This window comes from Coregonus clupeaformis, chromosome 22 (genome assembly GCF_020615455.1).
Source record: "Coregonus clupeaformis isolate EN_2021a chromosome 22, ASM2061545v1, whole genome shotgun sequence".
Taxonomy (NCBI): domain Eukaryota; kingdom Metazoa; phylum Chordata; class Actinopteri; order Salmoniformes; family Salmonidae; genus Coregonus; species Coregonus clupeaformis.
Genome location: NC_059213.1, coordinates 744501 through 761092, shown reverse-complemented (window position 1 = coordinate 761092; position 16592 = coordinate 744501). Strand labels below are relative to the sequence as shown.

General features: G+C 46.3%; 1 protein-coding gene across 2 annotated transcripts; it reads right to left on the bottom strand.

The window, feature by feature from the left end:
• Nucleotides 1–492: 492 nt before the first annotated feature.
• Nucleotides 493–3819, bottom strand: cpo (carboxypeptidase O). Of its 2 annotated transcripts, none has more exons than XM_041843365.2 (9): nucleotides 3617–3819; nucleotides 3360–3426; nucleotides 3170–3271; nucleotides 2538–2642; nucleotides 2266–2382; nucleotides 1838–1928; nucleotides 1409–1611; nucleotides 1199–1283; nucleotides 493–1034 (listed from the first exon to the last, which is right to left on the bottom strand). In XM_041843365.2, exons 1-9 carry the CDS (start codon nucleotides 3694–3696, stop codon nucleotides 769–771), a joined length of 1116 nt encoding a protein of 371 aa, XP_041699299.1. In that variant the 5' UTR covers nucleotides 3697–3819; the 3' UTR covers nucleotides 493–768. The 2 variants fall into 2 exon arrangements, with proteins under 2 accessions (XP_041699299.1, XP_041699298.1); XM_041843364.2 differs by having other exon boundaries at nucleotides 1835–1928; nucleotides 3617–3817.
• Nucleotides 3820–16592: the final 12773 nt, after the last annotated feature.

The window sequence follows — 16592 nt, the reverse complement described above, 5'->3', positions numbered from 1 at the left end:
CTTCCCTCAGAACAGCTCCGCGAAGTGCAAGGACTATGTATGCCCGGACTTCTGCAGAGGCTTTATCACAGTAAACGCTGCGCGGGCAATGTAGACAACAGATTGACCATGCAACACCTTTAATGCTCCTCAACTACGCATGGACGGGCGAGGGGGTCAACGTAACCTTCAGCTACCCGGGGACAGTGTGTTTTTGTTCTACTTAACTTTTGGATAAAATAAAAAAATAGTACAACTGATATTGATTACTGCATTGTTGGGAAAGAGCAAGCAGGAAAGCCATTTCACTGTACGTGTGCACGTTACAATAAAAACGTGAAACTTGACAGAGGTTAGAGCAACTGGACACAATGGTGCTGCTGGATCTAATCAAGTTAAACAGTTCGGTAACCGTAAAATCTTTCACCCGGAGCAGAGATTGATCTAATGTTGAACTGTACCTTCACTGAACTCCTGGGGCTCAATAACAGAAGCAGGATGTTACGACAACAATTCATAGCAGTTGAGTATATTTATATCACTGAAATGTTCATTCAAAATATACTACTGTACAAACGTGTTTGTGTTTTGTCACTATTAACGATTGTTTAACATTTTTTACAGCAGAATTTTAGAGAAATAAATAACCAAACACAGTTGATAAAATAAGTGAGTGAACATATTAATATAGTCTATCTGGCAGCTTATCACTTTTGTCCAAAGTCTCATTTCTGAATATACTGATAAACTGTCACCATCTCCTAGCCTGACTCCTGCAGTTCTCCCAGTTTACAGCAGGGTGGCGCTAGAGACCCAGGCTGCCAGCAGTGTGGTCCACAGTGTTGCCGTGACGGTGGCAGCAGAGCTGTAGAAGGCCTTGTCGTGTGCGTAGGTGATGATGTGGTGTGCTCCGGCGTAGGCCTCCTCACAGGTGGGCTGGATCTGGTCCTCTGGGAGCTCGAAGCCGTGCTCGCCCTTGTCCCTCAGCTCAAAGGTGAAAGACAACGGGATGCCGATCAGCCTGGCGAAGTCACGAGACGATCCCGAGTTTGCATCTGGAGAGAGAATATAGGCCAGTGGTTGTAATAATAGAAAAACACAGTAAGACGGCCTCTCCGTTGCGGAAGAAAAGATTTGTTGAATTGTAAACAGTGCACAGGATATTCATGTAACTATAGCCATTTAGAAGTCCGAATATTCCCTCAGCCTCACTACTTACACAGCACATCAGGTGAGGTGCCTACTGTATAGTCCATCCCATGGACAGCCTTTATAGCCTTGGCTGCTCCCAGACCCACCTCCATCTGGCAACACAGAGACATACGTTGTTAGGGTCAGAGACAATGCACCGCTGTTGGTCTCCAAAAGCAGAGTTGAAAAACACTGGTCTACTACAACATGCCACAACTTGTGTGTGGATCAGGCGTACCAGCTCATCGTAGTTTGGTGCTGAGATGTTGGGATGTCCGTAGGGGACCAGGAGCAGCTGGCCATAGGAGTGGATGGTGAGGAAAGCCAGGATGTCTTCCCTCATCTTCCCCAACATGTCTGTGACGGCCCGGGCCTCCGACTCAGAGATAGCCTTGGTGCCACAGTAGGTCTGAGAGCAGCAATCTGTTGAGACACCAACCACTACACAGACAGGAGAGGAAAACACAGTTAGGGTGTGTGTGTGTGTCAGGGTTGAGGTCAATTCTATCTCAGTTCCAGTCAATTCAGAAAGTAAACCAAATACCAATTCGAAATGTTCCTCATTGAAAAGCATTGAAGGGAATTTCAGTGTACTATCTGAATTCAATGGAATTGACCCCAACCCTGGTGAATGTGAGTTGTTTAGAGTAAGAACCATACTCACTACCCCAGTTAGCGTAGAAGTTGCGATTGAGATCTGTTCCATAGCAGGTACAGCCTCCTGTTCCTGGAGATCTGGACTTCCTCCACAGTCGAGTCTACAGAGATAAGAACCACTAGTCACTAACTGGAATGATAATACTGTCATCAATAATATTTATGTTACAATATGTAATCCAAGCCAATAGATGGCGCTGCTGTTACATGTTAATCTAGTTTAGCATATTGTCATGTCTGGTAAACCTCTTCCCCATGCTCAGTTGCTCCAGAGACAGCTGGCTGGTGGGTGAGATGATGTCTTGGACGTTGTGAACTATGCGCTGTATGTACACTAACTATGTTGTAGATATGTTTGAATTAAAGCCACGTCTAAGATTTCCCGTAGTTTCCAGAATGTATCAAAATGGGTCTGAAGTAGCATTAATCAATACTTACACTTGCATTATGCCAAGAGTAGATGTAGCCGTCAACGTTTAGGACTGGTGTGATGTAGAAATCCAGATTTTTCATCATCTCATTCACCTTGGTGTCGGTTTTGTACGTTCTCAAGATCTATAGGTGGAAATCAAGGAGGAGGTTTTCATGATTGGTACTCACACCCCTTGACATAGTACTGACAAAAACAAGGATATTTTCACTGTAATGGACACACACACACACACACACACACACACACACACACACCGCACACACACACACATACACACCTCTCTAACAAAGTACTGGCAGAAAGCAGGAGCGATCCATTCTCTGGCGTGGATCCCACAGTCCATCCAGATAGCCTTCTTCCTCCCAGTAGAACTCAAACCAATCTGCAACACAACAACCAATATGAGATAAGTATATCTAAGTTCTATATTTTTCATTAACTGAGTGGTGGCCATCATCCCCTGTGTTTGTCTCCTAGGAGATATCTATTGTGCTACTGATACATACAGTACAGTATATTAGGACTAGAGGAGCTCCTTTGTAGTCTATAGAGAGGGTCAGGTATGTGCCACCTCCCTGGTTTATCCAGGAATTCTGAAGACAGTGAATGGAGAGAGAGAGAGAGAGGGAGAGAGGGAGAGAGAGAGAGAGAGAGAGAGAGAGAGAGAGAGAGAGCAGAGAGAGAGGGAGAGAGAGAGAGAGAGAGAGGGAGAGAGAGAGCGAGAGAGGAGAGAGAGGGAGAGAGAGAGAGAGAGAGGAGAGAGAGGAGAGAGAGAGAGAGAGAGAGAGAGAGAGAGGGAGAGAGAGAGAGAGAGAGAGAGAGAGAGAGAGAGAGAGAGAGAGAGAGAGAGAGAGAGAGAGAGAGAGAGAGAGAGAGAGAGAGAGAGAGAGAGAGAGAGAGGTGAAGAACCTTCAGTAAGGTGATGTCCCTCCTCTCATAGGTTTGACCGTAGACCATGGAGGACACAACATCTGGGTTCTCCCTCTTCATCTGTTCCATCCATGCTGTAATCTATAGGGAGAGGTACCAGACAGTGTCTCTATGCAGTGAGGACTCAGTCATTCTTTGTAGTCTTGTGTGTGTGTGTATTCTCACTCACATCTGACATATTGTGGTACCTGGTGTAGTAATTCCTCTCAGTTGTCTCCTCTGTACTCCAGACATCACTGTAAATTAACACACATATGCACATTGAAAGAATACATATTTGTTTGGCGGTTATAAATTGGTTATAAATCAGCTAGCAATGTATAAATCGTATTCATATTTTATCAAATTCCTGTTAGTCTGACTGGTTAAGTCATCCTTCATAGGAGACTAACCGTTATACAGTTACAGTATCCCTCCCAGACTCACCTGTCCTGGGCTCCATGTCCACTCTGGACAGCCAGAGATAACAGAACCAATCCAACAGACCCCAGACCCAGCATCATCATCAACAATGTCCCTCTCTCCTTTACTAACAGGTCTCACAACTCACTGTCTCTTCCAGCTGTCAAATCAGTCACCTGGGCAGCAGGGAGAGGACTTTATACAAGTCCACATCTAGATAAAGACACAACTTTACCTTGGTCAGAAGAACCGACTATTCATAGGACTGTTGATTTCAGGTACTGTGTCTCCTCTGTTAATATGTAATCAGGAGTCTAATATAATGGGGCGGCAGGTAGGTTAGTGGTTAAGAGCGTTGTGCCAGTAACCGAAAGGTCGCTGGTTCTAATCTCCGAGCCGACTAGGTGAAAAATCTGTTGATGTGCTCTTGAGCAAGGTACTTAACCCTAATTGCTCCTGTAAGTCGCTCTAGATAAGAGCGTCTGCTAAATGACTAAAATGTCAATGTAATAATGGAGGACGGTGAAAATATCACAAGAAAACATTTTGACGTATATTTTATTTTGTGCTGGCTTCCCAGGGAGGAAGAGAGAGAGAGAGAGGGAGGGAGAGAGAGAGAGAGAGAGAGAGAGAGAGAGAGGGAGGGAGGGAGGGAGGGAGGGAGGGAGGGAGGGAGGGAAGGAAGGAGAGAGAGAGTGGGAGGGAAGGAGGGAGAGAGAGGGAAGGAGAGAGAGAGATTTGGAGGGAGAGAGAGAGAGAGAGGGGGGGGGAGAGAGAGAGGGGAGGGAATGAGAGAGAGAGAGAGAGAGAGAGGGGAGGGAGAGAGAGAGGGAGGGAATGAGAGAGAGAGAGAGAGAGAGGGGGAGGGAGAGAGAGAGTGAGGAGGAGGGAAGGAGAGAGAGAGAGAGGGGGGAGATGGAGAGAGGGAGAGAGAGAGAGAGAGGGGGGAGAGAGAGAGAGAGAGAGAGGGGGAGCGAGATATCCTCAGTGTACAACGTAAAACACCAAATAATGCATGCAGAGCAGAATTAGGCCGATACCCGCTAATTATCAAAATCAGAAAAGAGACGTTCAATTCTACAACCACCTAAAAGGAAGCGATTCCCAAACCTTCCATAACAAAGCCATCACCTACAGAGAGATTCACTTGGAGAAGTCCCCTAAGTAAGCTGGTCCTGGGGCTCTGTTCACAAACACAAACAGACCCCACAGAGCCTCAGGACAGCAACACAATTAGACCCAACCACATCATGAGAAAACAAAGAGAGAGAGAGAGAGGGAGAGAGAGACTATGTACAGACACAGTGAGCTTAGCCTTGCTATTGAGAAAGGCTGCTGTAGGCAGACCTGGCTCTCAAGAGAAGAGAGGCTATGTGCACACTGCCCACAAAATGAGGTGGAAACTGAGCTGCACTTCCTAACCTCCTGCCAAATGTATGACCATATTAGAGACACATATTTCCCTCAGATTACACAGACCCAAAAGGAATTTGAAAAAAAATCCAATTTTGATATACTCCCATATCTACTGGGTGAAATACTACGGTGTACCATCACAGCAGCAAGATTTGTGACATGTTGCCACAAGAAAAGGGCAACCAGCGAAGAACAAACACCACTGTAAATACAACCCGTTTATGTTTATTTATTTTCCCTTTTGTACTATAACTATTTGCACATTTTTACAACACTGTATATAGCTATAATATGACATTTGAAATGTCTCTATTCCTTTGGAACTTTTGTGAGTGTAATGTTTTTTGTAAATTTTTTATTGTTTATATCACATTTGATTATTATCGATTTCACTTGCTTTGGCTATGTAAACGTGTTTCCCATGACAATAAAGCCCTTTGAATTGAAATTGAGAGAGAGAGAGAGAGAGAGAGAGAGAGAGAGAGAGAGAGAGAGAGAGAGAGACAGAGAGAGAGAGAGAGAGAGAGAGAGAGAGAGAGAGAGAGGGAGAGGGGGAGAGGGAGAGGGAGAGGGAGATATCAAAGGTAATAGCACACAGCTGAGAGAGTGGAAAGCCCGGTTTATTACCTCCTCATAATACCCAAATCACTGATGACATCAGAGATACAGGGTCTGTCGATTATAACATAACCTTGACAACAACCCAAGGAGCTCATATATAGGGAGGAGGTCAGAGACCTGGCCGTGTGGTGCCAGGATAACAACCTCTCCCTCAACGTGATTAAGACAAAGGAGATGATTGTGAACTACAGGAAAGAAAAACGACTGAGCACGCCCCCATTCTCATCGACGGGGCTGTAGTGGAACACACCAAGACAGTCGAGAGCATCCTGACTGGTTGCATCGCTGCCTGGTATGGCAACTGCTCGGCCTCCGACCGCAAGGCACTACAGAGGGTAGTGCGTACGGCCCAGTACATCACTGGGTCCAAGCTTCCTGCCATCCAGGACCTCTATACCAGGCGGTGTCAGAGGAAGGCCCTAAAAATTACTCCAGCTACCATAGTCATAGACTGTTCTCTCTGCTACCGCACGGCAAGTGGTACCGGAGCGCCAAGTCTAGGTCCAAAAAACTTCTTAACAGCTTCTACCCCCAAGCCATAAGACTCCTGAACAGCTAATCATGGCTACCCGGACTATTTATTGATGGGCAATAAGGCTGTTAACCTCTCATTCAACTCAAGCCCTCCCGCCCTACATGTCCCATACCTGACCTGCAGAGGGCAGTACGCTCTAGCTACAGAGACCACTACACACATGAATGAAGAAAATATGCTTTCAGTGAAGTTCCCCTCAGGCATTAGGGTGGGCAACAACATACAAGTGACCTTACTTAGATCAGTGTCTAAAGGCAAATTCATCCTTCCTGAAAACCCAGGAAAGAAGACTCCAGATAATGAGTCCCAAATTAGTGAGACCAGAAACATCACGTTCCTCCTCTGCCAAATGGACAGTGACATAGGAGTCTGTTTGTCACTCCTTGAGCTAGGAGCTCACAAGACCTTTGGGTGACCTGTATAAGCTACTCCTCTCTAGCACTATATCTCTCTTTATCTTCCTTTCTTTGCAATTTGCGTCTTTCGCTGCCTCTGCCCCTCTCTCTCTCTCTCTCTCTCTCTCTCTCTCTCTCTCTCTCTCTCTCTGTCTCTCTCTCTCTCTCTCTCTCTCTCTCTCTCTCTCTCTCTCTCTCTCTCTCTCTCTCTCTCTCTCTCTCTCTCTCTCTCTCTCTCTCTCTCTCTCTCTCTCTCTCTCTCTCTCTCTCTCTCTCTCTCTCTCTCTCTCTCTCTCTCTCTCTCTCTCTCTCTCTCCAGACCAGTAATAGTTGTTGGAATCAGAGGTTGAGTGGAGGGGGAGAGAGGGGTGGGACGGGAATTACTGTCCTAAGCAGAACGGTGCCATACACACACCCTTTCCCCCGTAATTTTCAGATGTCAGTCCCGCTCTGTGACAGTGTCAACTTCACTGAGATGAAAGTAGGGGAAAAGGTTTACGCCCGCTTATTATGGGATGTCAACTGTAGACTACAGCATTAGAACTTTATAATACACCGGAGCTTGTTTGCACATAAAGGGGGACAGAAGCCCTATTGATACAGTTCTGGGTCCATTGTCATGTGTTAGATTTGAGTTTGCGTGGGTGAGTATGCTTTTGTATGTGCGAATGCTATGACAGGGAGTGTGTGTGTGTCCATTTGCGCATGTGTCCGTGTGTGTGCATGTGTGTGTGCGCGTATGTGTCCGTGTGTGTGCATGTGTGTGTGCGCGTATGTGTGTGTGTGTGTGTGTGTGTGTGTGAAAGTGTGTGTGTGAAAGTGCAGTAGAAACAAGCTGGTGATCACAGCCCAGACTGCGAGTTGCACAGATGTCATGTAGACAGTTCCATTTTAAACCCATTGTTGACATCAGTGTTGGTGTGGTAGCTGTGGTAACGCTGGTGGTTAATACTGTACAGTAGGCTAACGTGGAGGTCAGTCTGGAGTCATCATAAACTGGCAAATGAAAGAGGAAGAGAATCTGAAATATAATGCAATACATTTCCATGGATTGACATATTTGTATTTTCTAGATGTGCAGATGAGCCGACAATCTACCCTTCACCTCATCTTTATTTCTGGACAGTGATGAAAGAAACCAGCTAGGTAGATTACAGTACCCAACCCCTCCTCCTCTCCCAGGCTTCACTCACGTTGTTCATACCAAAGGTGAGGTGAAAGCTTATGGCAGAGGTTACACAACACCCAACTTATTATAATTTTCGATTGTAATTCAATATGATGTCACATAGTCCTTGTACAGAAGGTGCCTGTCTGAAATAATCCATGCACTTGAAGGTATTATCTTAATCGTGATTCAAGTTAGGATTGAGGAGCAGAACAGTAAAATCCTAAACTAACAATAGTGGAGAAACATTTCCAACTGTCCATTTTTATCATTGGAGATGTTCTCTAGTCGAACGGGAGTAATGTTCTAAGAGCTTAAACTGTTCTGTTCTGTTCTCCTCCAAGGCTATTACATTACGACGTTAGTGTCTTCATAACGGCTTTCCAGGAATGCAGCCAAAGACCTAGAAGAACGGCAAAGAATACAAAGTACATACTGCATATGGTCTTTCTCCAGCCTGGCCAATATCTCTCAACCATAGACGTGGTGTTATGACATCTTGGATGCCTGCCGAAACGTGTTCCCCTGGGTGTCTGGGGGCCTTACGGGACTTTTGGATCCCGACCGAACCTTTGCGATACACACGGGAGGGATTGAAACGCTTGTGAAAGAAAATGTAGTTTGTTACTTTGTCCATTTGGGAAAGCATTGGAATGAGCCCTACTAAAGCTGTTACGGTAAATCCATAACCCAGATGGAATATAAGTGATTGATATGCTACCTTAGGGTAGTACGGGAAGGGTTATGGCGGGAATGGTTAGGTAGATTACCCGGTATAGGTGGAGAGTGAGGAGAAGTGGGAATGGGGAACGACCCAAAAAAATACAAAATATTAGGGGGAAAAATGGCCATTCAGCATATCTTTGCATTAATACATTCTGTGTCTGTGTGTGTGTGTGTGTCTGTGTGTCTGTCTGTGTGTGTTTGTGTCTGTGTGTGTTTGTGTGTCTGTGTGTGTTTGCGTGTTCTCAGACCACCTGCAGTGTGAATGTCTTTGGACATCATTCTTCCAGTCTTCCTCAGGGGAACCATGGCGACCTCTCAGATGTGTATGTGTTATCCCCACATGTTGACATTACTCTATATGCCCATACACATCTGAAGTAGAAAAAGATGAGTGGTCTAACTTGTCCCATCAGAGGGAGAGAAGCAGGTCCAGGAGATTTTCATTTTCGCCATTTAGCAGGCACGCTTATCTAGAACGACTTACCGGAGCAATTAGGGTTAAGTGCCTTGGTCAATGACAAATCTGCAGATTTTTTACCTAGTCGGCTCAGGGATTTGAACCAGCGACCTTACGGTTACTGGCCCAATGCTCTTAACCGCTAGGCTACCTGCCGTGTACTGGAGAGGAGTGTACCAGGTGTAGTGTACTGGAGAGGACTGTACCAGGTGTAGTGTACTGGAGAGGACTGTACCAGGTGTAGTGTACTGGAGAGGACTGTACCAGGTGTAGTGTACTGGAGAGGACTGTACCAGGTGTAGTGTACTGGAGAGGACTGTACCAGGTGTAGTGTACTGGAGAGGAGTGTACCAGGTGTAGTGTACTGGAGAGGAGTGTACCAGGTGTAGTGTACTGGAGAGGAGTGTACCAGGTGTAGTGTACTGGAGAGGAGTGTACCAGGTGTAGTGTACTGGAGAGGAGTGTACCAAGTGTAGTGTACTGGAGAGGAGTGTACCAGGTGTAGTGTACTGGAGAGGAGTGTACCAGGAGTAGTGTACTGGAGAGGAGTGTACCAGGTGTAGTGTACTGGAGAGGACTGTACCAGGAGTAGTGTACTGGAGAGGAGTGTACCAGGTGTAGTGTACTGGAGAGGACTGTACCAGGAGTAGTGTACTGGAGAGGACTGTACCAGGTGTAGTGTACTGGAGAGGAGTGTACCAGGTGTAGTGTACTGGAGAGGAGTGTACCAGGTGTAGTGTACTGGAGAGGACTGTACCAGGAGTAGTGTACTGGAGAGGACTGTACCAGGAGTAGTGTACTGGAGAGGAGTGTACCAGGTGTAGTGTACTGGAGAGGAGTGTACCAGGTGTAGTGTACTGGAGAGGACTGTACCAGGAGTAGTGTACTGGAGAGGACTGTACCAGGAGTAGTGTACTGGAGAGGAGTGTACCAGGTGTAGTGTACTGGAGAGGAGTGTACCAGGTGTAGTGTACTGGAGAGGACTGTACCAGAGAACAGATAGTGTGTAAAGGTAGGCTCTTATCATGGTCCCTAGGCCATAACAATGTGTGACACACTGTCTCATACTAGCTACTGACACACACACACACACACACACACACACACACACACACACACACACACACACACACACACACACACACACACACACACACACACACACACAGACACAGACAGACAGACACACACACACACACACACACACACACACACACACACACACACACAGAGACACACACACACACACACACACACACACACACACATTTGTTTCACTATCCTTGTGGGTACCAATTGATTCCCATTCAAAATACTATTTTCTCTTAACCTAACCCATAACCTGAAAAATAACCCTAATTCTAACCTTAACCCTAAACCTAACCCCTTAGCCTAAAATGGCATTTTTCCTTGTGGGGACCGGAGAAATGTCCCAACAAGGATGGTAAAACCAAAAACACACACACACACTTCTAATCTTTCCCTCCATTGACTTCCTCTCATATTGTAGTGTTTCCAGACCAAACTCCCTCCTGCAGACTCACCCAGTGTCATTGTTTCAACAGCCTCTCAAGCTGCAGTACAGTAGGTCTGTGGGAGATTACATCAGAGGGGTATCCTACAAAACTGGTTTGAGGAGTTAGCGAGGTAACTTTGGTCAACTCTGAGTTAAACTCGGGATAAACGGTCATACGAAAGTGGCTCACCTTTTAGCCAGGTAAATTTAGATGGCAATGAATCCTTCAGAACTAACCTGCTCCGGGGCAGGCTAACTCAGGGCTAACTCCACTTCCCCTGAATGAAATGACTGAGCCACGAGCTGAGGACCAATGAAATCAGATTCCCTCTCTCTTGCAAAGATTACGTCATCATCCCCTTCATTTGAGGAAGAAGACTGATTAAATATTTTATTAATCAAACGTTTATTTTTATTTTATCTAGCTTGCTTCGTAGGATACCCCTCTGACCTCACAGGGCCAAACCAGCTAGACACAACATAGCATGGCACCTTGCCACAGTGCCCAACACAGCTGGGTGGGAGAGAGACAGAGAGATAGGTAGAAAGAGAGAGAGACCTGTGGGTGGTGGGCAAACAGCTCATCTCCTCCATGCCTCATCTCTCCTCCTCCTCCTCCTCCTTCCCCTGGGAGTACCAACATATGTTCTGGGGGAGTGCTCTATGCTTTGGTGTGACAATCCCCTGCCTCTCTCACATAGCTGAACTCTGCCAAACAGATGAGGTTGAGGGGAGCGATCATAAATATCACGAGAGCTTTAATAAACCGTACCACCGCTTGGTGTGGTGAAAGAGGACGAGTCACTCCCCAAAACCACAGCCAAATACAGTCCTGTTCATCCCACAACCCAGCAGGCAGGCGGAGTCCAAAACATGACAGAGGGTAATTTGTCAGAGTTCTGTACAGCTCATAGGAAGTCGTCTTCAAGGGATGTAATTAATTATGAACAAATAGGAGGTACGACAGAGACAAAACAAGATCTGGAAGGTTTCTTCTTCAACCGTTGGTGAACGACTGTAAAGTTAGTGTTGGAGCTGAAGGAGAGAAACTGTAGGTGGAGCATCAAGTGGTTTTAGTTAAAGCTGCAATATGTTACTTTTTGGGGCGACCCGAGCAAATACACATAGAAATGTGTGTTATAGAGCTGTCATTCTCATTGAAAGCAAGTCTAAGAAGCAGCAGATCTGTTCTATGTGGCTATTTCTATGCTTCTCGTTCTTAAGTTTCGTTTTTGCGTCTTTTACTTTTGGTTTTGTACACCAGCTTCAAACAGCTGAAAATACAATATTTTTGTTTATGGAAAATATGTCTCACAGCGGTTTAGATGGTACAATGATTCTCTACACTATACATGCTTGTTTTGTCACATAAACTGAAATTGGGCGAACTTTTAGAATTTTTGCAACCAGGAAGTGGCCGAGCGATTCCTGCATAGTGCATCTTTAACTTTAAAGAAGCATAACAACCAGCGGTATCAACCAGTCATGTTTGTTGAGGCTGTCACTTTGCCTGGGGGAATCTCAGTCATGTCTGTTTTGTGAGCGGATCCACAAGTCACAACTGGCCATAGTACATGTGTGGGATTTTAATTTGATCACCCTGTTGTTGCAGGAAATGTCACTTGTAGTGTATTCTAGAATTAAAAAGGCTTCTACAATTTCAGACTTGATTTGCCCTAAGTAAAAAAGTATCAACCCCTACACAAATGTCCATTAATTATAATCCACACAATAATTCACATTTCCTGTTGAAGCAGGATTTTTATCCTGCTGTGAGAAACTGGTCAAATTAAGATCCTGCATCTGTAGGTAAAAGCAGTTCAGCTAGAAGCTAGAACAAAACAAGAAGCCAGGAGGCTGAAGTCATTTGTTTGATTTGTTGGAGTGGTAAGTGGAGGGATGAGAGGGGTGGTGTGTCTGTTTTTCTCCTGACTCTGCAGGATGGTATCCATGGTATCCATGGTATCCATGCGCTCGTCTTTCGATGACGTCATCCACCATCCAGCTGCTTCAGTTCTATCGTCATGACGACAGGAGGCCACTGGAAGATGCTGTCTCTGACAGGGTGCCTGTGGGTGGTGTGTGTGTGTGTGTGTATGTGTGTGCGCGTGTGAGTGTGTGTGACACACATCTGGAGGGGCACCTCTTTGGGGGGGATAACCCACTAATGAAACTCAGAGACCCATATCTGACTTCACACATTCCCTTGTAAGTATAATTTTAAGGCGGTTGGTACCCCTTCTCACCCATGCTCCTCTCGCCTCGCCGCCCCTCTCCACCGTCTATAAAATGTTTCCATGCTGCATTAAATGGACAACTTGAGCGTTAACGGAGGTTACCAGAACCAGACAGCTGCATAATGTCAGCCTGGCTTCCCCCTGGATCTCCTTCACTCTCCCTGATACCCCTGGCTCTCCCTCTAATCCTAGTTATCAGTCCACATGACCTAGCCTGGAGACTCCTCTCTCTCTCTCCTCGCTCTCGCAACACATCTATCCTGCCTAGTGATAAACTAGGCCTCACTTCACCTCTCCCTACAAACTCACTGTCATCTTCCCAGCCAGAGAGACACAGTAAAAAGTACAGTCTGGCTATAAAGCGGCAGAGGTATCTGTGAAGGTTGTTATCTACTAAGACGGTTCATAATTCAAGACTGTGGGAGAATGTTATGTTTGTCTATTGGCTCTGAGCCCCAAGTTAAACAAATGGACAGCTTTACGAGCCAAGGTATCCTGCTGATACACAACTATGGAGACTGGTTCTCCTTATCTGTTAAATCGAGTAGGTTAGGGTTAGGGTTGAGGCTAGGGTTAAGGTTGGACCGGGATGTGGACATGAATCTAAGGTTATGGCTAGGGCGAGGCCTAGGGTTAGTTGGCTAGGGGTTAGGGGTTAGGGATAGTTGGCTAGGGGTTAGGGTTAGTTGGCTAGGGGTTAGGGTTAGTTGGCTTGGGGCTAGGGTTTAGTTGGCTAGGAGTTAGGGGCTAGGGGTTAGGGTTAGTTGGCTAGTATAGTAGCCTGTACCTCATGTCAGCTGTGGGTTCAACCCAGAAGAATTCACCAGTGCAGAATGTTCATTGTTCCTTAAATGGGCGAATGAGAGAGGAGAACAATTATTGGAGCATTCTCACTGACATTCTTACTGTTACCGGGCAGAAGAAGAAAACGCTTATCAGACGGGGAACTCCCAAAATAAAAAGACCCCAGAGAATAACAGAGGAGAACAAATGTTTTTGTTTCTTTATTTAATTCCTCTTGTTTATTTAGTAAGGTTACCATGGTGAGGCTAAAATAAAAACACTTACACTCAGACGACATCAGAATAAAATGTTATTGTCTGATATACTTCCTGCTTATATCCTAGAGTTCATACAGGGAAGGCTTATATGACTTTGTGACAAAACACCACAGCTAACCCCCCAAAAGTGCACCCATTCACTGGCCTGTCTCCCATTCCCAGTCAGACCTGTGTGTAGATCTTATAGTCAGATAGTGGAGAGATGAGAGGCTGTTAGAGTCTGGGTTAGTGAGGAGAGATGAGAGGCTGGCTGTTAGAGTCTGGGTTAGTGAGGAGAGATGAGAGACTGTTAGAGTCTGGGTTAGTGAGGAGAGATGAGAGGCTGTTAGAGTCCGGGTTAGTGAGGAGAGATGAGAGACTGTTAGAGTCTGGGTTAGTGAGGAGAGATGAGAGGCTGTTAGAGTCTGGGTTAGTGAGGAGAGATGAGAGACTGTTAGAGTCTGGGTTAGTGAGGAGAGATGAGAGGCTGTTAGAGTCTGGGTTAGTGAGGAGAGATGAGAGACTGTTAGAGTCTGGGTTCGTGAGGAGAGATGAGAGGCTGTTAGAGTCTGGGTTAGTGAGGAGAGATGAGAGGCTGTTAGAGTCTGGGTTAGTGAGGAGAGATGAGAGGCTGTTAGAGTCTGGGTTAGTGAGGAGAGATGAGAGGCTGTTAGAGTCTGGGTTAGTGAGGAGAGATGAGAGACTGGCTGTTAGAGTCTGGGTTACTGTGGAGAGATGAGAGGATGTTAGAGTCTGGGTTAGTGAGGAGAGATGAGAGGATGTTAGAGTCTGGGTTAGTGAGGAGAGATGAGAGGCTGGCTGTTAGAGTCTGGGTTAGTGAGGAGAGATGAGAGGCTGTTAGAGTCTGGGTTAGTGTGGAGAGATGAGAGGATGTTAGAGTCTGGGTTAGTGTGGAGAGATGAGAGTCTGGCTGTTAGAGTCTGGGTTAGTGAGGAGAGATGAGAGGTTGTTAGAGTCTGGGTTAGTGAGGAGAAATGAGAGGCTGTTAGAGTCTGGGTTAGTGAGGAGAGATGAGAGGCTGTTAGAGTCTGGGTTAGTGTGGAGAGATGAGAGGATGTTAGAGTCTGGGTTAGTGTGGAGAGATGAGAGACTGGCTGTTAGAGTCTGGGTTAGTGAGGAGAGATGAGAGGATGTTAGAGTCTGGGTTAGTGAGGAGAGATGAGAGGCTGTTAGAGTCTGGGTTAGTGAGGAGAGATGAGAGGCTGTTAGAGTCTGGGTTAGTGAGGAGAGATGAGAGTCTGGCTGTTAGAGTCTGGGTTAGTGAGGAGAGATGAGAGGATGTTAGAGTCTGTGTTAGTGAGGAGAGATGAGAGTCTGGCTGTTAGAGTCTGGGTTAGTGAGGAGAGATGAGAGGATGTTAGAGTCTGGGTTAGTGAGGAGAGATGAGAGTGGCTGTTAGAGTCTGGGTTAGTGAGGAGAGATGAGAGGATGTTAGAGTCTGGGTTAGTGAGGAGAGATGAGAGGCTGTTAGAGTCTGGGTTAGTGAGGAGAGATGAGAGGTTGGCTGTTAGAGTCTGGGTTAGTGAGGAGAGATGAGAGGATGTTAGAGTCTGGGTTAGTGAGGAGAGGTGAGAGAATGTTAGAGTCTGGGTTAGTGAGGAGAGATGAGAGGATGTTAGAGTCTGGGTTAGTGAGGAGAGGTGAGAGACTGTTAGAGTCTGGGTTAGTGAGGAGAGATGAGAGGATGTTAGAGTCTGGGTTAGTGAGGAGAGATGAGAGGATGTTAGAGTCTGGGTTAGTGAGGAGAGATGAGAGTCTGGCTGTTAGAGTCTGGGTTAGTGAGGAGAGATGAGAGGATGTTAGAGTCTGGGTTAGTGAGGAGAGATGAGAGGATGTTAGAGTCTGGGTTAGTGTGGAGAGATGAGAGGCTGTTAGAGTCTGGGTTAGTGAGGAGAGATGAGAGGCTGGCTGTTAGAGTCTGGGTTAGTGTGGAGAGATGAGAGTCTGGCTGATAGAGTCTGGGTTAGTGAGGAGAGATGAGAGACTGGCTGTTAGAGTCTGGGTTAGTGAGGAGAGATGAGAGACTGTTAGAGTCTGGGTTAGTGTGGAGAGATGAGAGACTGGCTGTTAGAGTCTGGGTTAGTGAGGAGAGATGAGAGACTGTTAGAGTCTGGGTTAGTGATGAGAGATGAGAGGATGTTAGAGTCTGGGTTAGTGAGGAGAGATGAGAGGATGTTAGAGTCTGGGTTAGTGAGGAGAGATGAGAGGATGTTAGAGTCTGGGTTAGTGTGGAGAGATGAGAGGATGTTAGAGTCTGGGTTAGTGAGGAGAGATGAGAGGCTGTTAGAGTCTGGGTTAGTGAGGAGAGATGAGAGGATGTTAGAGTCTGGGTTAGTGTGGAGAGATGAGAGACTGTTAGAGTCTGGGTTAGTGTGGAGAGATGAGAGACTGTTAGAGTCTGGGTTAGTGTGGATAGATGAGAGGCTGGCTTAGAGTCTGGGTTAGTGAGGAGAGATGAGAGTCTGGATGTTAGAGTCTGGGTTAGTGTGGAGAGATGAGAGGCTGGCTGTTAGAGTCTGGGTTAGTGTGGAGAGATGAGAGTCTGCCTGTTAGAGTCTGGGTTAGTGAGGAGAGATGAGAGGATGTTAGAGTCTGGGTTAGTGAGGAGAGATGAGAGGATGTTAGAATCTGGGTTAGTGAGGAGAGATGAGAGGATGTTAGAGTCTGGGTTAGTGAGGAGAGATGAGAGGCTGGCTGTTAGAGTCTGGGTTAGTGAGGAAAGATGAGAGGCTGGCTGTTAGAGTCTGGGTTAGTGTGGAGAGATGAGAGGCTGGCTGTTAGAGTCTGGGTTAGTGTGAAGAGATGAGAGTCTGGCTGTTAGAGTCTGGGTTAGTGAGGAGAGATGAGAGACTGGCTGTTAGAGTCTGG